The 25,975-nt window shown below is 36.3% G+C and overlaps 2 protein-coding genes across 4 annotated transcripts; both read left to right on the forward strand.

The window, feature by feature from the left end:
- The first annotated feature begins 2,237 nt into the window (after positions 1 to 2,237).
- LOC117336730 lies at positions 2,238 to 7,842 on the forward strand. The gene is made up of 4 exons (XM_033897344.1): positions 2,238 to 2,343; positions 3,295 to 3,337; positions 4,858 to 5,094; positions 6,894 to 7,842. The coding sequence occupies exons 1-4, from the start codon at positions 2,245 to 2,247 to the stop codon at positions 7,337 to 7,339; spliced, it is 825 nt and encodes a 274-aa protein (XP_033753235.1). The 5' UTR covers positions 2,238 to 2,244; the 3' UTR covers positions 7,340 to 7,842.
- Positions 7,843 to 7,949: 107 nt separating this feature from the next.
- On the forward strand, positions 7,950 to 20,957 carry LOC117335524. 3 transcript variants are annotated; one of them, XR_004534442.1, is made up of 10 exons: positions 7,950 to 9,081; positions 9,302 to 9,544; positions 11,125 to 11,379; positions 13,352 to 13,384; positions 13,730 to 13,750; positions 15,306 to 15,533; positions 16,342 to 16,578; positions 16,763 to 16,999; positions 18,210 to 20,445; positions 20,628 to 20,957. XR_004534442.1 is itself a non-coding variant. In XM_033895565.1 (10 exons), the coding sequence occupies exons 1-10, from the start codon at positions 8,161 to 8,163 to the stop codon at positions 18,905 to 18,907; spliced, it is 2,229 nt and encodes a 742-aa protein (XP_033751456.1). In that variant the 5' UTR covers positions 7,950 to 8,160; the 3' UTR covers positions 18,908 to 20,957. The 3 variants fall into 3 exon arrangements, 2 of the variants coding, with proteins under 2 accessions (XP_033751456.1, XP_033751455.1); XM_033895565.1 differs by having other exon boundaries at positions 7,950 to 8,185; positions 8,830 to 9,081; positions 18,210 to 20,957; XM_033895564.1 differs by having other exon boundaries at positions 18,210 to 20,957.
- The last annotated feature ends 5,018 nt before the right edge of the window (positions 20,958 to 25,975 follow it).

Consider the following 25,975-nt stretch of genomic DNA (forward strand, 5'->3'; position numbering starts at 1 on the left):
GTCAACAAGGGTAACTACCATATTATACTGAAATGTTAGGAAGGTAAGCATTCATTGAATTGACATATCAAGTCGGATTACTATTACTTTATATACATTTTGCATTGTTTCCAAAAAAGAAATACTAGCTTATCTTGCTTTAGTATTTCAAAACTCTTGCGTTATTTCGCTCACCTAGCCAGTTGTTAATCCAAGCCTTTATCAAACTTCTTTGTATTATCAAATCAGATTTGTAGTCGTATTATGATTCGATAAAATCCAGAAAAATAAAAGTAATCGCATATGGGTTTCAATGAAATATCTTTAAAAGTTTGAATATTTAATAAAATATAAAACATATTGTGTGTTCCAATACATACCAGTACCAATATTTGAACCGGTATAGAGTGACAACAAGACCATCAGCAATACTAGAATGCCTAGACTCGTATCAAACACGAAAATAGAATATATCCCACAATAATCATAAAATGAACCCTGAAACCAAACTAAATGTCCTCGACTGGTATATCCTGAAAGTAAATGTAATTATGTATCTACAAATATATGTAACTTTATTTGTTTTACAACAATTGCGCAACAAGGTATATCAACTTATATCAATCCCCCTTTTTGGCGAAGAAAACCCACGTGGTCATTTTGACGACATCACAGTGCAGAAAAGCAGGGATGTCAGTATCTAGAAATGTTAAGTTTACAACAATAATTCCCTAAATAAATCCCTAATTGTTACGAATCATGTACTTTTCGAGACAAGAGTAAAAGCAGAGCTAAAGTGGTCTAGTTCGAGTCCCGGCACGGGCACTATGTATCCTTGAATAAGATGCTTTATTCCATTTTGTTCCAGTCGACTCAGTTGTAAAGAAGTACATGGTAGGGCAATGCCAGAAAAGTTGTCCGTAAGCTGTTAGGGCCGAAATGGCAGCTCCAGCGGTATGTTCCCAATAGAGCTGAAAAAAGACATTGGCAGCTTACTCTTACTAAACGCTCAGTTAGGATAATCATTTGTGAACTGCTTTGAGACTATATTTCTGTGATATGGCGGTATAAAAGAACTTCAAATTGTTATATTATTACTAATACTGATATCAAAACGCTGTCACTGTTAACCTATCCTTGGGTTGTTGGGTTTTGTGGCGATGTAATTATAGGCAGCACTTTTGTTATACTATGGTTGCAATATGTGGGTAACTTGTTTGATGTCAAGTTTTTCATGGAAGAAATTAGTGTTCAGCATTTTCCGCAGAATGTTCAGTATGAGAAAGCGACGTTGATCGTGTACGTTTTCAGAGCCGGATAATTCCCTGCACTTTATATGGGTAAGTAATGTGCATGTAAAAAATTCTTTAAGCTCGACACCGCACACAGTCTTCTTCGGTCCAATGACAAACAGAGCCTTATTACTTATTTATTGTGTTGTATCCTTTAACAAGATGCGTTACTCCCTTCCAGTCAACGTAGTTGTTTGAAGGGCTGTGCGTGAAAGGTCGTATGTTAGCTGCAAGCGCCGAAATGGCAGATTCGGCCGTATGCTCCCTAAGGATCGTCAAGAAAGACATGGACTGATTGATGAGATAGTGGCCCAAAAAACACGGATAATAGTTTGTGAACTGCGTTGAGACGGCCATGTTGCTATAATATAGCGGTATATCAAACTATGAATTAGTATTGCTATCAATGATCAAAGTTGGAGTTCAGCTCAGTGGATGCTGAATTGGAAGTCTTTAAACATATATCGTATTATCAAAGTCAGAACAATATTTCAGATCGCATATGACACCACAGCTCAAAGTAATGGCAACACAAGGAAACACCAAGCAGACGCCAACATCAATGGAATGATATAATGAAACAGCAGGTGAAAATATCAGCATACAAAATGTTCCTTCCAGAATTCCATAAACATAAACGTTCAGTAAGACGTATCACTGTTTACCAGCCCACTGCTCATTCATTTTAGGAAGTCTTTTCTCTGCTTATTAAACGGCATATAAGTTACTGAATAGCGACACGTTTCTTATCGATAATTAGGTCAATACTACTCAAAGAGGTTGCTATTAATGTGTTAGTACAAATCCGGCTATAGTCTAGCTAATTGTTAGAACATGAAAGGCTCACATATGTTTCTTTCACATCATTAAATTAAGAGGTATTTCTACTAGAAATCAATATATCTCACTCGAAGGTGCAAAACGCTTTAAAATGCTAGAACCAAAGTCGCATGCCACTACAAAGGAATAATTCATGAATAAATGTGCTGTTAGCTGTATCCAGGTACGCGATTCCTTTAGCTTGAAGCTGGACATCTGCACGATGCGTTCAAATTGGATGACAGCGTTCGTGGTAAGTATATACAGAATTTGAGAGCAATATTTTGTCTTCGATTCTTTCTGACACACACTTATGCAAATAAAATAAATATTGAATATTGATGTTGTACCTGTGGACAGAATTGACTTGGTACGCGGTGTTTGATACAGTTAAAGTATGCTTGTAGTGTTGTATATTGTATTTTCACGATGGAAAAGCGCTCCATAAAGGTCATTGTGATAAGTTCATCAGGATCTGTACATTTGAATTTATGATATGATACACTAGGTGTTCAATATATTCGTGTTCATATGAATTTTAAGTTTGGTAATAAGAAAACGTAACATTAAATTAATCATTTACTTGAGATTCTCTATCGATGGATTAATATATTATTATTTGTATATATGTCAAGCATTTCTCAGATGCAGATAATTTTCAAAATTGCTCTTACTACCTGCAAGAACATATTCTGACAGATGTATAACAATACGTGTTGAATGTCCATGCGATACATTAAATCATAATGACAGGAAACATACTACAATTGTATGTGTTTGATTAAACTCGGGTGATTAACGCAATCTTTGTTTTATTCTTATCAGATAATTACGAATTAATATTTCTTTTTATCATTGAGGTCCTGCAATTTGTTTGAAATATGGATTATTTACATACGTCTAGTGGTTCCGAAATCGCCATCATAGTTATCATATTAAAAGTGTGACTTAACCCGGATTTGACCTAGAGTTGTATTCGTGTGCCGTCGGTGAAGTAGTAGACTCTTACCCTTTCTGATCACCTGGTCTGATTATGCTTGCACGTTTTCGGGGGGTCCCGATTTAAATATTTTTAGTTATAATTACGGTTTCGTTATCAGGTATCATGTCGCTATTGTTTTTCATCACATAAATGATGTTTGTCCACCGTGGTAAAGATCTTCATAAGGGTACTTGTTAATATGTTGCTACTTTCCTATTTCAGGTTACATTTGTATTTGCTGTTGGGAATACACCGGCTGAAACAGGTAGATGTTTAAATAGCAGTAATGTATAGAAATCGAAAGTGACAGCATTGCCATCCTACAATTATCTATATTATACTATAATCATCATTTCACTCCGATAAAATAACAAATACATAGAACGTCTCTTTGGCTCTACATACGCGTGAGAACACTTAATAAAGGGGTATATTGTCCAAGGAAATCTTAAGGAGATATGGTAAACCGTAATGTGACACACAGAGCTTACATAACGAGGAGTTGTTGGATATGGTAGCTATTTCTCTCGATTTAAAAACGACTAGGGGGTCCTTCTGTTGGTCTATAACCAGAGATCATTCACGTTGACAATAAATGCAATATAACAAGCATTTAATTGTCAGGTATGTTTAACTTTGTCTTCTCGTAATGAATATTTTATGTTCATAATCTTCTCTGTATGTTCATTAAAAAGAATGTCATCTTTAAATCAAATTCATTTCTGTGATTGATTCACAACCTAATTGATTTACAGTACAAAGCCTTGTCGTGACAATGATCAACGTAACACCAAAACAACATCACACTAATGCAATTATTCTCAGTCAAATAAACCCTCGCTGCGTTTGATTCATCCGTAATGCACTGCGAAGCATTTATGTGGCGTTAATCAAAATAGCGTAGCAATCACGTCATGTGCAGCCGATATTAACATCGGGGTTAAGGGTGACTGTGAATATCAAAACTGATTGAACAGAATGTTTCTTAAAGTGTTTTCCGTATAATGTCCTGGTCTATCAAGTGTGTCTGATCTTGTTAGTTTCTCTCTTTCTGTTTCTAATAATAGTCCCGTCAAGCTACAGTATTCCGATATCATTAATGTATCTGATATCTTAAACACCCTGTAAATTTGCATCGTGGTGCCTCTTTTTACTTATCGTTAAACAACGCTGATATTTTCTTTATTTCGTTTCTGCTACGTTTCCTTTATACAGTAATGTGACCTATCCTTTAAATTGTTACATTGTCTTATAACACTACTGTTACGTATCCTAAAAACAAATTAAAAACGCCTCTGTATGTTTCTTTAATCTCAACTCTGTTACTTTTCTCCTTCAATTGACTTCCACTACTTTTCCATTAAAAAAATACCCTTACATACGACTTATTTTGCTCTTTTTCCTCAAATGCTGTATTTTTTTTTTTTAATCTCTGTTATTTTCCTTGAGTTATGTATTTTTTTTCTTAGATGTCGTCGTAAAAATGTTTTCTTTTTTTAAGCCACCAGCGTTACTTTTCGCTTAAAAAACACCTCTGTTACTATTCCTTAAAATGTCCCTGTAAAAATGTTCCTTGAAATATAACTCAGATGAAAATCAATCAGTTACATGAACTAACAATAGTTTGCTTAGATCGAACATCAATGTTATTACTTCAATGTTTGTTTTTGGTAGTCAAGACCAGGTAGGGTTACATAGCAAATTTTTCTCGAACTGTTCTATTCTTGGTCATTTTCCAGTTAGCTGCCATCACATGAGATCGTGTTATGTTTGATCTTTTCCAAGGTGTTTGTGATTCTATACCAAGTCGTGAGAGAACAGGGAACTGTCCTCCTATAATTGAAAACGGCACCGTTTTATTGACGGGATACATACACAATTGTTTCAAAATGTGCGAAGCCACTTCCGACTGCCAAAGCTTCACAATGGAAATGGATCATATCATTTGCTCTCTACACGAGTGTCCTTATTTCCAGACTTCAAATGAGTTGCACTCTACATATTTCCGGAAAATTTGCTCAGGTATGGTTATAATGTATACCTTGAACCTAGTACTATAATGTACTTAATATTGTTATTGTCGTTTAGCATACAGTTATATCTCACTTTATATTTCATATACGCAAAATGTTTATCATATTCATCTAATTATTACTGACCTATTATTTGCTGTTTTTTCTTTTTCTACAAAAAGCAAATTAAAGAGAAATGAATATGAAATGACGATAAAATTAGTTATATGTTTCACGATAAGGTCGATTTTAAATCATATACAGGAGCCTGAAGTTGGTTCCGAGTTCCGAGTTCCGTTTAAGGAAATATTCTATGTATTTTATCTCAATATGAGACCCGAATTTGAAGAAGAAAAACTATATGCGTCATTGGGTGCAAAGGCAGTTATCAGTCACGTATACATTTTAAGGGACTTGGTCCTTAGTTTTCAGTTCCGAGTTCCGTTTAAGTTAAACGGAACCTGTGACCAGTTTCGAGTGCCGTTTAAGATAAACTGAATTTGGAAGCAGTTCCGAGTTTCGTTTAAGAAAATAGAGAGGTTAAGATAGCTTACGTATACGTGTACGGGTACGGGTAACTACACGTACACGTACACGTAAAATTGCATGCGATGAAACTTCTGGGAAAAAAGGATGACAACGCGACTGGTGTTGTAAAATTACGGAAAACTGTTGTAACCTCTTAGAGAGAATGGTACAGCGCAGTTTTCGTTTATGGTACATTTCTTTAGTGTTACCCCTTCGTAAAGTAGCTTGTAAAAACGAAAAAAAAAAAAAATGAAATGCCTATATGACGAATCTTTAATTGGTATTACTGATGTTTTATTCAACACAAATAAAAACATTACAATTTCATTGAATAATATTGAACAGTTGTTTCATTGGCATTTGGTAACATAGAAATACGCAGGGTAGCAGGAAATTTATACGGAGCTGTTGACAAAGGCCTTCTTTGTTATTCGCTGTCAATGATTAGACTGTTCCCCCAGTACCGTTTTATTATTAATGTACAATTTGTGATATCACTTATTCGAATTGATGGTATCATTAAATGATTTAACGATATCATGAATTCTAATTTATGATATCATTTAATGAATAAATTATATCAACAATTCGTATTGATATCAATCCTGAGAGGTCGAAAAATTGGTATGTAGGAAGCACCCACCTGCCGATAGTTTGATAAGCATTATCTCATAACTGTTGAAAGGCCTCGACTAATGACAAGACATTATCTTTCATTTCATAATAGAATCGTAAACGGACTTCGGAACTTGTTCATAGATAGAGTATTTTTAATGGAACTCGAACTAGTTCCAAGTTCCGTTTTTCTTAAACGAAACTCGGAACTGGTTCCTAGTTTCGTTTTACATAAACGGAACTGGGACCGAGTCCCGTAAATCTTCTACATGGTAGTTCCGTTTTTCTTAAACGGAACTCGGAACTGGGACAAAAACCCGTAAAGCTTCTACATAGTAGTTCCGTTTTACTTACGGAACTCGGAACTGGGATAAAGTCCCGTAAAGCTTATACATAGTAGTTCCGTTTTTTCTTATACGGAACTCGGAACTGGTTCCTAGTTCCGTTTACTTAAACGGAACTCAGAATAGGTTCTGAGTTGCGTTTTACTTAAACGGAACTAGGAACTCGGAATTCGGAACCAGCTTCAGGCTCCCCATCACTACATGATGTACATGTATTACAAAGACGGGTTTGTCACGTGAATGCACCCTGTAAACACGGCCCGTTTCAATAACACTAGCGTCAAGGAGATTCGAACTCTGATGACACAGTTTGTCGTTAAAGGAAATTCCTGCAACGTGGAGGCCGAAGGTAAAGGTCTGGATGCTAACTGCACGTCATCACCTGTGATTCTGAACATGTCAAGCGATGAATGCCTCCAAGCATGTGCACAGAGAAATACCTGTTTAGCTTTGACGCTGGGAAAAGCGGCATCATGTTTCATGTTTAACTGTACCACATCTACAAAGGCCGACAGCACAAACATATTCTACATTAGTGAATGCTTTGGTAAGCTACTCGCCATTATATCATTTTATATTGAAACAATCAGTACAACATTTGCGGTATATTTTATACAATATATATATTTCGCATTCCTATATAATACACACAATATACGAATGTTGAATGTTTGCCTTATAACATTTTCGATTTTGAATAATAAAATCATCAACAAAATTTGGTTTCCACGACTACGAATACTCAAGTATGTAGTTAATTGTATTTAGGTAGCAGTGTACAGTAAAATTACCCAATTCTGAAAAATATGGCACATGTGTTAGATATGTAAACATTGGCAGTTAACCCTACATATTACCTCTAATAATAAAGTAAATATAATTGCAATCTATACATTATTTGCAGTTTTAATACAGCTCTGAAGGATAAGTAATTTGTTCTATATCTTTTCAGACATGTGAATGCCATGGTAACAACTTAAAAAAAATTAATTGCAAAAAATGATGATATTTGACCCCAAAAGACACAATTCTCTATACAATGTTTTTTTAAAACCTACTTATTTGAAATTAAATATCTCTATCCCAAAGACAGAATTAATCTTGATTTGACATATGTTGTACATTAAGTTGTTCCGCGATCTTACTTTGATTATGAGCCTCCATTTTTCGCTGTAGGCAAAACTAAGTTTCTTGTGTAAACTCACTTTAGAAAAATCCGGAAATTTAAAATCCGGAACCAATTTATTTATTTTAATTTTAACAAATTTGAAGCCTGCATGTACTACTTCATAATGAATATACCAATTATAGTGTAATTTTGTATTCATTTATTTATTGTTTTTTTCTTTTCTATGTATGACATAATATAGTTATTTGCTTAACAAAAAAAAAACACCCACGGCCACCCAGTCTTTCTGTGGTGTGCTACCTAAACAGCATAGCAGGAAAACGAGTACGTTAGTTTGTATGTAGGGGATTGTTCGGGCTGACAGCGTAGACTCCCTTGAAATAAATGTTTGTTGCATACATGTATCATACATGGTGATGTTACGCTAATATGTACTCAGACTTATATTTCAGATAACTGGATGTTGCGTTTTTCTTATATGAAAGGTATGTATCGTTATCCACATTAGTTATATATTTAATTCAGCAAACAGGCAAATGTATAGAAGTGTTAACTGCAGAATTTTTACGTGGTGTGGTTGCACGAAATTTGATAACTGAAACTGAACTCAGATTGGACAATCGCGAGTTTTACTCCCATGAAATGTAACCCCCATTATACAGTAAGTAGTGTGATACATATTTTATTAAAGATATCTTATGTTTAATTTAGCACAGATTCACATAATATAAAAACAAATCTAGCATCAAAGATTTATTTGTTTAATGCCATTGCAAATGCATGGTTTCCAGCCTTCCCAATTAAAGGGGGATATCGCTATTGTTGTCCCTTCTAAAATTTGTAACATTGCTGCAAAGTCACTTAGCTAAGTTTTGAGTGGCCATTTGTTGAAGGAGCAATATCGATGAGGATGGAATCATGTCATAGAATAAATCTTACTTAATTTATGAAATATTGTATTGATTTTGTACAATGCATTGTTAATGAGATATATCATAAATAAAATATCTTAATACTGTGTCAGATATCTAATTGAGTATAGTTAACTTGCCATGAGCCAAATTCTATATAGAGCAGCGATTAAATATTGAAATGTACCTTAATCTTCTCAAGTCTAAATTACATTCAGTCAGACGTTTCACTCCGGATTGTTACTATGACGATCTTGGCCTCGGCACGAGAGGGTCCTGCAGTGATGACGTGAACGGGGACGTATATCAGAACTCAACCTTACTTAAATGTCAGAGTATCTGCGATTCCACACCAGGCTGTCAAGGAATGACATTTCAAGAGGATCTTCGGATCTGCCAACTCCATGTGTGTTCTGACGGATACATGATAGCTAACAATAGTCTGACCTCCTTTTATGCAAGGCGCTGTGGTATGAAATCTAAATCTTATGATGAATGTAGTATCAAAACATAAACAGTAAATAACTATCTTCTCTCAACCTTGTAAAGGTTGATAAAGAACTCAGTTAATAGAAATGTATTAAATAAAAATAAACAAATTAATTTCTCTTAAGTATTCATTTAGCTTCTTATGAATGACAACGTATTATACTTATTATAAGATGTTTAATTTCACATGTATTCCAATAGAGCCTTACAACCAATTTTTCACTGCTGGAACAAGAACAAGAGCGACCTGCTTACACTGGCCGATGATTGACATGTTTCAAGTTTCTACCCATCTTGACTGTCAGATTGCGTGCTTCCGATTCAGCAATTGCCATGGAGTCACTGTCAGGCCTTCACGGAAATGGAATTGCTTTTTACAAGCATGCAACGAATCCACTTATTTTGATGACGCCGACATGTCTTTCTACTCCAAAAACTATACAGGTACGAGTATATATAGCGGAAAGATGTTTGTGGAGTATGGTTGATGTGTGAGCTATGCATTGGGTTAAAGTTACGCCCCTTCTTGTTGTCCATCAGTGTATTCATGTAAAATATACATTATTGAACAGTATTGCAACTTTGCATTTCGGTGATGTCACATTGTTTGCGGGTCTCGCGTAGTGTGTTTGCTACTTTACCCAAAGACTCCATTTTGTGTTTTTACTAGTTTAAAATGATGAGATATGAGACAAAACAAAATCATCTAATATCATGTATGAATGTTGATTACGAGACATTAATCCACCAACAACCATAACCGATAACATGTGTACACGATAACTTGTATGCTTTTGGAAATTATCTGCAGATTATGTATTTATTTAGTTAAGATCCATTTCTATGGCGTTTTCGATACTGAAATCACGAAAGCGTTCCAAATCGAAGCATCAACATAAACACGTACTCTGAAAATCACCCTAATTAACCCCATTACTCAAACTCATTGCTGTTGAAGCAAGTGTAAAAACAAAGATTTTTAGATGAAAATAATAAAAACTGCCAATTTTGTTAAAATGCCTGAATTCGTCAAAAACTGTTCATTCGCAATAAGGACCTCTTTTGGTAGCACACCACAGTAAGACAGCCTGGCCATGGGCAATTTTTTTGTTAAGCAAATAACTCCTGTATTATGATATGTATAAAAAATGAAAAAATAAATGTACACTATAATTGGTATATCCAGTATGAAGTAGTACATACAGGCTTCACATTTATTAAAACAAAAATCAATAAATTGGTTCCGAATTTTAAATATCCGGATTTTCCGAACGTGTGTTTACACAGGAAATTTAGTTTCGCCTACAGCGCAAAATGGAAGCCCACAGAAAAGGTAAGATAGCGGAAAAACTTAATTTACAACATATGTCCAAACAAGATTAATTCTGTCTTTGGGATAGAGATATTTAATTTTAAATAGGTTTCAGAAAAAAAATTGTGTAGAGAATTGTGCCATTTTGGGTCAAATATCATAATATTTTGCAATTTTTGAGAATTTTTTAAGCTGTTACCATGGTATTCACAGCTCTAAAAATCACAGAAAATATCAGTTTACTTATCCTTCAGAGCTCTATGAAAATTGCAAATGTTGTACAGATTTCAAATATATATACTTTATTAGAGGTTATATGTAAGGTTAACTGGCAATGTTTACATATCTAAAGCATGTGCCATATTTTTCAGAATTTGGCATTTTTACTGTACACTGCTACCTTTGTACACCGTATAAAAGTTTACAATCTTTTCGTATTTGCGATCAGACGGCACTTTTGTATCGTTGTTATTTACACAGTAAAATGCGATAATCGGGTCCCTGGGCAGATTTATTGACCAAGTCTTAATGTTGACCCCTTACCGGTAACGTGACTACGTAGGTAAAGACTAAGTGCAATTACCAGAAACGAGATCTTGTGTACCAAACAACCGAATATATTTATAAAAATGGTTGATCTTAAATACAGATGTGATCTTTTTAATGATCCCATTTTCTTTTTCTTTCCTTACCGGTGTTCCTTTCTGTAAAGGTACTGGCTTTACAGGTCACGGCTCGTCCAGAGTTGGCAAGTGTAGACCTTTGAACTCTGAAGTTTTGGGGCTCGATATAAATGAGTGTGCTGCAGAATGTTTAAATACGGTGGAATGCCAAGGATTTTCCTCCGTAGGACAGAGGCTATCATGTGATTTTCACTCTTGTGGAAGCTATATGAATATGACCGGCTATGGCAAACATACGTTTTATTCGAGGACATCGAATTCAACTGCCATTTCCTCATCAAAAGGTAGGAAAGTATATAGAAAACGTCAGTATAAAAATAAGAAATGTCATTTTCAAAGTGAGGCTCTTGTCCCTAAATCGACCAGCTGACAATATGATCAGTTTATTGATTCCTTCTGCAAAATACATCGGAGAGTTGACATGCATACAATATACTGCAAATCTACAATTACGCATGCGTTCAACAGTGGTCATACAAAATATATATAGTACATGCTACGTATTATACAGTATTATAAGACTCTATCATATGTGGTCATGTAGGATAGGGATATTCCACCCGAGGGGTCACAAAATGTGGTAAAACCAGAGGCTCTGCCGAGGGTTTTACCACATTTTGTGACCCAGAGGGTGAAATTTCCCTATCCTACATGAACCACATATGATTGAGTATTTTTCTCTCAATCCCCAACCTAAAAATATGCAAAAATAGGCACTATCTGTCGATAGCTTTCTCAGATAGACGCCATTTTTTCTCAATCCAAACTTTTTTTCTACTGCATATAATAAAAAAAGAACAGCGCCAATCGATTTACCATACCCCATATATGCAAACTCTGTTTGCTGTTCTAAAAACGAAGGAAACCATTCATTTCCACAGTCTAACGTTGTTTCAGCAGCCCTGTCATTGCAAGCGAAGCCAAATCACTTGATGTCGGCCAAGCTAGTGTGTCCTTTCGCGTGAAAATATAGTTCCATATTTTATTAATAAAAAACAATAAAAGAACGTGTTTTTTTTACATAATTTATATCATAAATAAAACAAAAAATATTATCTGATTACATATCTTAATTCAATGTATTGTTGAAATGTTCTATAGATAGATCTACTTTCGGTTCGGCGACCTACTTTTGTATCATTGCGCGCGTGTGGCTATCCTACACCGGAAGCGAGGTAATACACACACAGCAAGCATGGGTGTATTTACCTGGACAGACCAGTATGATACCGGTAGGGATGAGAGAAAAGGTACATTGTATATGGATTCGTACAATATAACATAATTGATATCCACTACCCGTTCAGTGCGAAAATAAGGCCGACATAAGAGAACCAATTTTTCATCTAATTAATATGATATACTGAAATGTACATTCAAGAATTCAATTACGATGTTTTTTAATTAAGAGTCAAACATTTTCCTAAATCATTAATTTTCTTGATTTTTTTTTTTTTTTTTTTTGTAGTAAGGAAGTAAGGAGCTTAATCAACTTGAAAACACTTGATCTTTCATAATGATATAATGGTTTAATTTATTGGCATCTTAGATCGCGATAAAACTTTATATTAAAATGAATTCGTCTTCAATGTCATCTGAGTTGCAAAGAAGACATTTTCTTTATCCCTCTGACTTTTTCAAGATCCCCCCTCTACATTCAAAATATTTAAACTAAGTCTTAACCAACCTATAGTTTTCCTTTATCAGTTATTGATTTATTTTCTCAAATATAATTAGCATGTTAGATCACGATTAACGAAAAATTGTCTATCAAATATCGGTAAAAGAAACCTTTCGGAATGGTTTTAATATTTTGACAATGATGCCCTGTTACAATCAATATGTGGTATAATTCAAATTCATATCTGTACTGTTAAAAACCATAGTAGTAGTAGTCGTACACTTTAACGTATTGATTTATAATTTCGGGTTTCAATAGGTATAAAGCACTTAAAGGAGAATCTCAATGTGCCGTGTAAACATATTTCTATGACGAAATAGTCTCTACTTCATATAGAAAAAAATATTGGAAGCTTCAACTTATGGCTAACTATGACATTATTTCTGCAATAATAAATCTTATTTTATATATGAAGATTTTATGTTGAAAACATTTTACTCGTGTTTCTAACCGTTAAGTGGTCATATCAATGTAAGTATCAATATCACTCATATATTACCACGGCTATACCAGCATTGATGATTGGAAACATATATATACTTGCCCTATCTAAATTAATTGCTAAATGGTTTCAGATCCAACACTTCCGAACGAGACTTCTATTCTTGGTAGGTTTTTCCATTTTTTATCAAAGTGAGTGCTTTATAACGTCTTGATGATTTATTAAACAAGTCAGATTTCAATTCTGACCTTTTAAAGTAAGGAGTAACGGGTTCTATTTAATTAATCAAATAATACCATGGGAACCGACAATCATTTAAAATGGGGTATATGTTTATGTACCTTATCATGCCATTTTTTGTTTTCAGAAATAACCTATACTTATCATTTACACCGATATATATGCTTATGTACCTTATCATACCATTCTTTGTTTTCAGAAATAACCTATACTTATCATGTACACCGATATATATGCTTATGTACCTTATTATGACATTCATTATTTTCAGAAATAGACTATACCCAGTACAGTAAGTATCATATTTCTATATAAACTGTCGTCTCCCATATGAGTAATCCTTTTCACCTTGTGACTACTTAAATACACATTTCTTTTTTAGAGGGAATTTTCTTACAAATTGGTGACAAATACAATTACTTTATCTCACAGTTACAACTAATGTGATATTGCCCTGCAAAATGAGGTATAGTATTTTGTTTCCTATATTTTCGAGAAACAAGGAAGACCAAAAACAAGTCAGCTACATTTTGGTTATTATTCCTTTTTTTCATTTCTTTATCACATATTCTTTTATTTTCAAATGTCTCACTTGGTCATATTGATTTAACATCGGTTTTGTGAGCTTCCTCTCGAGATGTTAAGGGCAGTTCTGTCTCCTGCCAATAAAAGAAAATGGGATTTAAGTATTCTGATGACGCTTGTTGGGTTGTCATATTAGGATTTACTTACAAATAGCATGTATATTTAAGTACAATCGGTTGTTTGTGTGGCATCTATTGTTCGAAAATAATATTTTGGGTGGTTAGTATTTCGATTCTATCGTAACGCCTATTAAAGTTTCCACTCATGATGTCATTTAAATAGACTTTCCTTATTGGCTTATCTATAACTCATGACATATATTAAGAAGAAGGCAGAAACGAAAGTATCCGAATTGCCAACTTCTGAGTATCCCTACCCTTTGCTGTACCTGTTCATACGATCTCAAAGAAACAAGAATGATAAAATTATGTTAATTCTGCCATTCATGTATATAACATATCTATCACGAGTCTATACAAGTCTGTACTACATAATTTGATTTTTCTGTCAATTTGAAACTGCGCTTTCATATTTTGTATTTAATTCTTGTATTACCTTTATGTTTTCCTTTTTGTTAACATTGCCGTTAGTTGTACTTCCGTCAGCATTTATACTTATGATTTAGGGAAAAAACACACTGTTGTTTGTTTAAGGACTATTTATACGACGATAAGCAATATTGGTTGCTAGTTTAGTAATTCATAGGGGGAAAAAAACACAAAAATAACATAAAACACATAGTCGACATCACGTTCACATTTCGAAATATTCTATTTTGATATGAGGGCAGTCGAATTCGAGGCTTATTGATATAGATAGTGATTCCGTTGTCCCTACCTTAACTATCATTTTGAAAATGTGACTTAACCCAGATTTGACCTTGATTTTTATGTTGGGTATCGTTGATTACTTTTTTTCATGAGAGCCCATTCTTATTCTCCTGGTCTACTTTTCATGAGTCGTCACGCAAATTTATATTTTGTTTATATTTTGCTTGCGTTTTATCAATCGTTCGTTTGAATTATTGTTGCATTATTACGACGGTATTCTCGGTTAATTCAATTAGTTGTTCACAACAAAACGCTCACGCGACGTTTTCAAAGTCATTAAAATTCCTGAAAATAATATTATCGGTAACCATCAAGGAATGCACAATTAGACTTCTTTTGAAAAAATGCGAATCCTTAAAAGTCTTTCTACAAAGTAGTCCAGTAAAGAGTTTTCATGCAATAGTCTTTAACGGCAGAATGTTCTATTAACAGATGTTACATGCGACTTCCTACCGACAACGAGTTTAAGTGAGACGTGTTCGCCAATTGATGAAGAAATGGTGGGGGTGTTTGAGGAAAACGAATGTTTCCACTTATGTGAAAACACCTCGGACTGCCAAGGGGTGACTTTGCGCAGTGCTGGTATGACATGTTACCTGCATTTTTGTGAGCAATCTGTATATACACCTAATACCAACCTTCGTTTTTCTTCAAAACAAGGTAAGCAGCTATTAAAAGTTGAATATGGATATAAATATTAGCAGTTGATGTTCATTAGATACGGAATAGTTCCCAATTAATAATTTACTTCCTAAACATTCAGGGATTATTCAAAATGCACACATGATATCACCCCCTTGCAAAAGAAACAAGTATTAGATACAGTAGAATCAAAACTTAATTAAACTGCACCTTTCAGCTGTATCGTCCGTGTTTTTATGACTCGTCATTGATGATAGGGGCATACAGTATTGACAACGAGAAGACGACAGAAAATTTAACTGAAAGTTCATCAAAAGTAATGTCACGTTTTAAGTGTTTAAGTTACTAAATTCAAAGTATGAGTTGATGGATAAGGGGAAGCATGGAGAGAGTCCAGAGACTATTTCCTTGTAAAATATATGGTGGTTTACATTTTCGTTGCTCGTTACATTTTGTCATACGCGAGGAGGTGATGTTTCCATCATCATGCGGTTCTCATATTGAAACAAGAATATCATTTCCCTGTTACTGATCTAGGAATTTTATCTGAAATTTAATGTTGATGAATGTGTGCTTTGTATGTAAATGTTTTTGTGTATTTCTTTTTGTGTTCATCATGAGTTCCATTCGGTATGTTGTGTTAATACTGTATGTTTGTAAATTTGAAGGTTTGTACACAGCCTCCTGCTTCTGATTAGCGAGCAGTCGTCTGTGGTTTGTGTTTACGACGAGCTTTCTTTTGTTGTGTGAGAGTTCTATTTGATGCTTTGATACTGGAGTAAATTTTGTACATATTTCTCATTTGTGACTACATTTTTTCTGACAGTGGTGAGAAACTGCACATATATATCGAAGGGTCCAAAGACAGGTCTAGACTGCGCTTATCTGTCGTCATCATCATCCTCACTTCCACAGTGTCAGGACACGTGTTCCCAAAACACTGCTTGTAAAGGTTTACAGTACGATACCTCAAAGACACAATGTCGACTGTCGATTTGTAGTGAATACAGATATAGGCAACACATACCAGAATCCACTTCATTCTACTCCAACTCCTGTGAGGGTAAAGCTGATTTTGTTTTAATATTATGTTAACATTCAAAATAACTACAGTTGATACATGATGGATGCTTTGCGAAATAATTCTTTACGTGATAATGTTATTGAATGAATTACTTGACAATTTATGTTTTGATGAGTAAATTAAACTTAAAGATTTAACTTGTTATGGAACAACTATTTTGTAGATGTAACATTTTATGAAGATCAAGGGATACAGACTGCTGGAAATTGTAGTTCATTTGAAGTGATACAAGTACGGTCAGACTATGAATGCATATCATCATGCACTTCATACACACACTGTCTTGGTGTGACATTAAACACGCAGAGGCTTGAATGCTGGAGATATTCATGCTTGCCAACATCCCAGTCGACATACATTAACGGTTCATCATTCCTTAAAGTCTGCAGCAACAGTTCGGGTAAGAGGATACATTTTTATCATAAACTTAAAGAAACACGTGTTTCTTTTTTTTTCTTCTTTGTTTTAACAAAAATGAAAAAAGAGATTTTTTTCCCCTGAAAACGGATAGAAAATTGACGACAAAATAACGCATGTTTTATGAAAATATTCCACTGCATTGATCTCCTGCCAAAATGTAGGGTGAGGAGTCATTATAAAGAGCATACATATTTAGGAGTAGGTATAGTTCGTCAATGGTTTTTAGGTTCATGTTTTAAGAATGGTATTAACTTTGTACTATTTATATTTTTTGTTTGTGTTCTATCTCAGTTCTGTTGGTTTTTCGGTTTTTCTATCTATTTTATTTAATTTTTACTGATACATTTATTATTCTATATGTTGTCGCATTCTTTTTTTCTCGTTATATTTTGTTCCTGTCTTCTATCTTTTCCATTTCTTTTTTTCAGTCTTGTTGTGTTACTCATTTGTATAGTTTTCTGTTTTGTTTGTGTTGCTTTCGGCAAGCTTTTTGGGATTTCTGTAGTAATAATGTTGTTTTCAGTTGCTGTTTTTGCAAGCTTTTTGAAATTCCTGTGTGTCGTTTTTATTTCATTAAGTTTGTTTTGTACATGAACAGAAATTAAAAACTTAATTTGCGAGCTTTTGTCGGTGTTCTGACCGCTTATATCAGTTCACTACCCAAAACAGTTAGTGAAGTCATAGTTGACTTATTTTTGTTCCTTCTATCAACCCCAGTTCATTCTTGACCATGTGTATCTACGTCCCAATATTGAAAAGAGTGTCTTTCATACAGTTCTTTAACTAGTGGTTGGAACATGCCACCATAAAGACTATCTTGTCTTTATTTATTTGTATATCATAATAAATGATATACTTTTCATATAATATAAAACCATCAGCATTTAATGTATTTGTTCCATGTCCAAATCACATCTACGGCTGAATATATGTTTTTTGTTATATATCAAAGGATGTACAGACACGCAAGAAATTGACAATTTTCACAACAAATTCAGAGTTATATAAAGTAGAACTAAACTGAATCAGATAGCGCCATACGACTGTTCCCTTCATCTTTCTAGCACTCGTCAGTGATAAGAGACGACAAAGAATATGGTCTTTGTTTGATAAGATTATCGTGTCGGATATGTGTTGGTAGTTATAGACTTGATATATCTCTGTAACGTACTAAACTATCTTTTTTATAGATTACACAACCCAGTCGACTTATTCTACATTAGATGGATCAGTATCACCATCACCTGCGGCAGACATAACGACTTCAAACTACGTCACGCAATTTGAATCAACACAACTGAATCCTATTCCAACTGTTACGTCATCCGAGGATCTCGTCATGCTGATGCCGTCGATAGAAAGCACAGTTGATAGCTATTCTACACATTTTAGCACTGAACTTCTTAGTTTGTATGATACAGCGACGTCATTGATAGAAAACTACACTGTGACATCAGCCGAAAGCTGTATTGAAAGTTCTTTTTATTCCACATCGCCTATCCATAGTTCTAGTGCCTATGCCGAAAGCATAAACACATTAAATTTTATTCCTTCTACAACACTCAGCCCTTACCAGTCAGTCACAAACCAGAATATAACCTTCTTTCTTGGAGATGTGTGTACCTGTGTCTGCCACCTGGAATACATAACCATTGAATCAAAGATTAAGGACCTGGTATCTTCCTTAAAAATAGACGCATCTAAGGTATCTCGTTCTACCCGGAAACTGATATCAGTATCAGACGAGCGTACTTCATCTAAGTACATTGGTACTTTAGGCGTGGTTTTACTTGCAAGCATAGGCTTTGTTATAGTGTTCAGTGATTTATCTGCAATATTTTGTCAACATAAAGTCACTGTTTTAACGCCGACATGTGACAATCCTTAAAGTATATGGAGTCGAAATATCAAAAATCTTTGCGAATATATGTTATCTGAATATCAATTTTGAAAACGTTATGAAAAGTGCGTTATATGTATTAAATAGATTTGAAATTGAATATATATATATATATATAACATTGTAACAAAACTGACGAAGGAAGACAACTTTATGACTCGTGCCCTGACGGGGCATCGAACTCACGATCTACGGCACCAAATAGCCTACCTAGAAATACCTCTCTTTATAAGCATGGGGGCTTAAAGGTTACTTAAATCTTATTACACTGACAAAAACGGGACAAACGAGACACACAATTACGTATGATTTTTATCTTGATGTATATAAACAATGTATATCACCGACCCCAAAGGTTAGTGTATTTGAGCTCTATTTTGAATATCTTTGCAATGTTAAAAGATACATGTAGGTGCGGATTAAAACCGTTTACCTTTATAAAATTATAACTATAATGCGTCGGATATCTGAAAATCACTTGTTTCTTAACCGTTCACATAAATTTGTTTTTAGGGTCATGCTAAAAAAATATGGAAATAATCACTGCCTTAACTTCTAAACTGTTTCTATCATGATTGCAGATTTGCAGTCGTACAATACACGTCTAACTGTAACGAAAAACCGTCCGAAGTCTGTATCTTCGACAGGAAAGCGCCGGTAACCATACTAATGTAAAAGCATATTGTTTGCCATTTCTATGCAATTCATGTTTAGATTCTATTCAGGTAAAGAAGTAAACGCAGACACTTTCTGTTCTCTGTTCTCAGTTTTATGGTCTACATCATGATTTCATTTGCAAATGTTTCGTTCCTTTGTTCTGTAGCCCTTGGGCGCTCGGGACATGCATGTGTCAACTACATGTATGTCCCGTGCGTGCAAGGACTCTTCTCAAACGTCATCGTATGAGAGAGGTTCGATTGGATGAGAGTGTTGCACGGACTTTTCGTCCTATTCCCTGCACATATCATTCCTGTTCCCCGCTCCCTGTTCATTCTCCATCATGCCATTGGACAGAGCAGACAACATTGTAGCTAGCCCTGGTAAGTCTGTCTTCATGTATATTTTATATAAATGTAAATTTCTATTGCATAATTGTAACCGTGGTCGCGTTGTGTACTATTGTCGCTTAAATATATTGTAATTGTTCCGGTCAATGTACTACGTCCATGTTATATGTTTTGTAGGTCTTTATGCATAATAAAGAACCAATATACTGAACCTGGTGTTTCCTTGAATTCCTCACCAACGGTTACAAATGGCGCCCAACGTTTGAAGACCAGGGCAAACAAGCTAAAAGGCTAGACTCTAACGGAGCTGGCGGTACGAGTCCGGTCCAGGAGAAACCAGAAATCCTGACAATAGGATGTTCCACTTCCGTTCCACGTTAGAAGGTCAAGGCCGTGGTTGTGTACTTCCGGTGGAGCAGAATAACCACAGAATCAACCCTGTGGGAATCCGAAAATAGGAGACTGTCGTTTCACGTAGCTCTAGGGAGACGATTGACATAGAAGAGCCGTGTTAATGATGTATGTGTTTGTGTGTAATATGCAGCTGTCTCAATCTACGGACGTTCCAGAGAAACATTCCGAATCATAAACTGACTGTTCTAATATAGTGTAAGATGTGCGGTTAGGTTTGGTGGTTTAGCTATGTTTTTGGACACTGTTCGTTGTTTTTTCATTTGATTTATTTCGTGTTATTATTGCAGCTTACCAGGGGTCATTATCATCATTATCATCATCATCATCTAGAGATTTTATCACCTACATTTCATGTGCTTCATCATGACCGTAACTTGGCATAAGAGCATCCTCATACTTAACTGTCATCACCGGTGAGTAAGGTAAGTGTACGTGTGTATATTCATACCTTGGCTTCTGGTATTACAGATGAGTGAAGGTAAGTTAGTCAAGTTTTTAGATAAAGCTGTTGACCCTCCAGTAGCATTGTCCAAGTTTCCAGTCCTTTTGTCTAGCAGTAAGGGGTTCTACTTAAGTAGGTATCGTCAATATATAAAGAATTTAGGGCATGACCTAGAATTCTGGTGTCAAGCTGGAGGTAAGTTCAGCTTTGCGCATTACTGTCTGAGACAGAAACTGCCAAATTTGGTACGGAAACATGCACAGGTCGTGTTGTATATCTGGTTGGGTACCTGTGATTTGACCACAAAATCAGGAAACTTCATATGTTTGTCGCACTCATCTGATGAGGAATGTACTAAGTATGTACAGACAAATGTAGACCTGGTCAGGAACTTGGCAAGTTTGTATCCCCAAGTTACCTTGATTTTTTTCGAAATTCCACCATATAGTATAGTGCAATGGAATAAATCCAGGGGTCATCCTGATCCAAACCAGTTCGTAGGACAGGACAAGATTTTGGAGGGACGGATAGGTATTTTAAATACTTACCTTAATCAGGTTAATGCGGCTGTTGGCGTCACTTCTATAAGATTTCACCTTGACGTCATTAGGTATACATGCCGTGGGCGCAAGCGTTCCGTCGCCTTTGAATTGTTCAAGGACGGTGTCCATCCAACCGAGCTTTTGGCTAGGTATTGGATGAAGCGTCTAACCTTAAAGATCTTTGAGGATTGCCAGTGAGCTTTAGTAGTTATAACATTAATTATATATTTTCCCATTTATTGTAAACAATGGCAGAGAAGCCAGATTTGCCAGACAAGGGATTGAACTTACCTCCACCTTTGAAAGATGATCAAGCTGTAAGGGCTAAGGGTGGTGAGCATGTGAAGTTTGAAGAGTCTGCTGAGATTAATCTCTCAGAGGAGCAGATGATAGTACTGCTTCAGAGGATGGGCAACTATGTGGTCGTCCCTGTTGCAGATAAACCCGACGACGTGAATCCACACCTACCTATAAAACAGTCCAGGTCAAGGACAAGTTCCCTTGCTCCTGGTGACCACACCTTCAATGAGGCTAGTTTTTATACTCGTCCTCATCAGGTACCCAAATTACCCTCTTTCTCAGGGGAGGATCCTCCCATGAAGGGGGATGTTTTATATATGGACTGGAGGTACGAGATTCGCTGCTTAATGAGCGATTCTGAGGTTACATCCAGTTCCTTAGTTCAAGCCCTAAGGCGGTCACTCAGAGGTGTAGCCCACCGAGTATTGGTGACCATGGGGGATAAGGCTTCTCCTAGGGAAATTTTAGCCAGATTAGATGCACTGTTCGGTGATGTGTCGACGCATGGCATGATCATGCAAGAGTTTTTAATTCTAAGCAAAAGCCAGACGAGTCGGTCACCAACTTTGGGTGCAGACTTGAAAGTCTACTACAGACTGCTATAGATAACGGGTCATTACACAAGGCTGCAAAAAATGACTTACTGAGGCATAAGTTCTGGACCTCACTGCACTCAGATAAACTTAAGAGCCAAACGCGTCATAAGTATGACATAGTTACCAGCTATGAGGAGCTCTTAAGAGAGATTAGGACTGTAGAAAAAGAACTAAATTTGGTTTCAAATGCTGGTAGTTCGGATAATAGTACTTCACAGCATAAAGATAAGAGAAAAGGTCAAAGTCATGCTGTCTCTGTAGAGGCCGATCAACAGCAGACAAGTACAGCTGATTTATCCAAAGAGTTTGAAAAGAAATTGAAACTTCTTGAGGATAAAATGGATACCAAATTTGATGAGATCCTAAAAAAACTTGATAGCCATAGACCGCATAACAGTCAAAAGTCAGGTCAAGGTCCTAATCAAGGTCAAGGTCAAGGTCAGGGTCAAGGTCGGAAAAAAAAGTTTTTAAAGAATTCTGGTCAAAAGTCAGGTGAGAAGAAGAACCCAAACTAGTTACAGTCTCTGCTGTAGGCCAATCAGAGGCTGAATGTAGCATAAATGGCCAAACAGGGATATTGGATAGACTGTTAGGTGTATCCAATACGGGTTCTGTAGTTTTAGAAGGTAAGAAGATCAAATGTCTGATTGATAGTGGTTCCCAAGTGTCCACAATATCACAAACCTTCTATAACAGTTTGAAGATTAAGCCTGAACTTAGAGATTTAAGTACCCTAGGTCTAGATATTACTGTTGCAAATGGTTCCGCCCTGAATTATTTAGGGTATATTGAGTGCGAGGTCCAGATACCGTTTATGCGGAATGCAAAATTTAACATTTTGGCTTTGGTAGTACCCGATACTGATTACAACATGCAGTGCCCTGTATTGTTAGGTACTAATGTTATTAGGGTTATTAAAGATTCTGTAGCGGATGATTTCTTTACAATCCCTACTGAATGGAAAACCGCCGTAGACAGTATTTCATGTTCATATGGTGTTAGGTCCCTTAACAAGAAACCTCTAAGGGTAGCCCCATACGAGTCTACGGTGGTAAACGGTATGGTAAGGGATTTAGATCCGGGAGTAGACAACATAGTCACTGAAACCAACCTTGACATTTCCAATCTTAAATATACTGTGTGCCCACGAGTTCTCAAACTTAAACATCAAATGTCGAGTACCAAGATCCCAGTAAAAATTTGTAATGTTACGGCTAAGCCTATCATTATCCAACCAAAATCATTGATTTGTTCTGCTAATCAGGTACAGGTTGTAGATAATTTAGCATCTAATCTGTCACCTGCTGAGTCTACAAAATCAGTGCCGGAGGAGCTTGGTATTCAGTTAAATACAGAGAACCTTAGTGCAGAGCAGCTAGAAAGGGCACATCAGGTACTTGGGAATTGGAAACATGCATTTTCAACCAATGCTTTTGATATTGGTTGTACTGACCTCGTAAAGCACAAAATTGAGCTTTTAGATGAACGGCCTTTCAAACAGCCGTATCGTAAGATACCACCTGGTATGTACGAGGAGGTCAGACAGCACGTTAAGGAAATGCTAGAAGCGGGGGTAATCAGGGAGTCTACCAGTCCCTATTCTTCTAACGTTGTTCTGGTACGCAAGAAGGATGGTTCATTAAGATTCTGTATTGATTACCGTATGCTCAATTCGCGTACCCGCAAAGATGCATACATGCTACCACGTTTCGATGACACAGTAGATACTTTGATTGGTTCAGAATACTTCTCAAAGTTAGACTTAAGGTCTGGCTACTGGCAGATCGAGATGGACGAGCGTGATAAAGAGAAAACTGCCTTTTCTGTTGGTAATCTTGGTTTTTGGGAGACCAACAGAATGGGGTTTGGTCTCTGTTGTGCTGGTGCTACGTTCCAAAGAATGATGGAAAAATGCATGGGGGATATGCATCTAAGAGAATGTCTTATTTTTCTCGATGATATCCTCATATTCTCTCGTACCTTTGATGAACATCTAACAAGGTTGGAATCTGTTTTCGCCAGACTTGTACAACATGGCCTCAAACTAAAACCTTCCAAGTGTGAGTTTTTTAAGACATCTGTGGCATATTTAGGACACGTAGTGTCTAAGGAGGGCATAGCTACAGACCCTGAAAAGGTGTCTGCAGTCAAAAATTGGCCTCGACCTCAGAACGTAAAGGAGCTTCGTCAGTTTTTAGGGTTTGGTGGGTACTACAGGCGGTTTATTAAAGATTTTGCTGCCATAGTACAGCCACTGAATTTACTTTTACAGGGTCATGACCTACATAAGAAGTCAAAGGTCAAACCCAAGGTCAAACCAAAGGTCAAATCAAAGGCAAAGCCTAAGAAAAAGGCAGAATGGGTCTGGGGAGAATCCCAGCAGGTCGCCTTTGATACCCTTAAAGAAAAACTGATGAATCCCCCAGTTCTGGCTTACGCAGATTTCTCTAAGCCATTCATCCTCCACACTGATGCTAGCATCCTAGGTTTAGGTGCTGTGCTATATCAGAAACATGAGGATGGCGAAAGGGTTATTGCGTACGCAAGTCGTGGTTTACGGCCTAGTGAGCGGAATTACCCGGCACACAAGCTTGAGTTTTTGGCACTGAAGTGGGCGGTCACAGATAAGTTTCATGATTATCTCTATGGTAATTCATTTGAAGTTGTGACGGACAATAACCCGCTTACTTATGTGTTGGGAAAAGCTAAGCTTGATGCCACCGGTCATAGGTGGGTTGCCGCTCTAGCCAATTACAATTTCACTCTGTCATATCGGGCTGGGAAGAATAACGCCGATGCGGACGGTCTCTCTCGCATATCTCAGGTTGGAGCTGATGTTGTTAAGGCTATATGCCAATCAGCCGTCACTGTAGCTCCATTAATGGAAAGTATAACTGACATTTCTGTGCCACATTTGGCCAATGAGGGTACAGCATTGCCAGATAAACTTGCTACAGTTGACTGGAAGAAACAACAAAAGTTAGACTCAGATATTGCTAGGGTTTTGGCCCTTAAGAGAACTGGTTTTCATCCCAGGGGGAAACGGCTGAGTGAAGAAACTCCATATGTCCAGAAATTACTCAGAACTTGGAACAAATTGAGTTTACAGAACGGTGTTCTATTTCGCACCATTTCTCTTGACGGTCAGGATTCCAAACAGTTGGTGCTGCCAAAACAGTATCATTCCCTCGCCCTTAAAGGTGTTCATGATGATGTAGGTCATCAGGGGAAAGAAAAAACACTTTGGTTAGCAAGACAACGCTTTTACTGGCCAGGGATGGAGAAAGATGTAAACAAGAAAGTAGAGACCTGTGGTCGCTGCATTAGAAGGAAAACTCCAACTAAACCTACAGCTGAGCTGGTGCCTATACAGACGTCGAGACCGATGGAGTTAGTCTGTATTGACTTCCTGAGTCTTGAACGGTCATCGGATGGGTCAGAAAGTGTTCTAGTAATCACTGATCACTTTACTAGGTATGCTCTAGCCATACCCTGTAAAAACCAGAAAGCCTACACCACAGCTAAAGCACTCTATGAGAAGTTCATAGTGTACTATAGTTTCCCAGAAAGGCTCCATAGTGATCAGGGCCGTAACTTTGAAAGCGAGGTTATCAAGCAGCTTTGCAAAGTGGCCGGGGTTAAGAAAACTAGAACAACTCCATACCATCCCATGGGAAATGGTTCAGCTGAGAGATTCAATAAAACACTCATAGGGATGCTAGCTACCCTAGATGAGTCCCAGAAAAAGGATTGGA

Source organism: Pecten maximus, chromosome 10, assembly GCF_902652985.1.
Source record: "Pecten maximus chromosome 10, xPecMax1.1, whole genome shotgun sequence".
NCBI classification, from domain to species: Eukaryota; Metazoa; Mollusca; class Bivalvia; order Pectinida; family Pectinidae; genus Pecten; species Pecten maximus.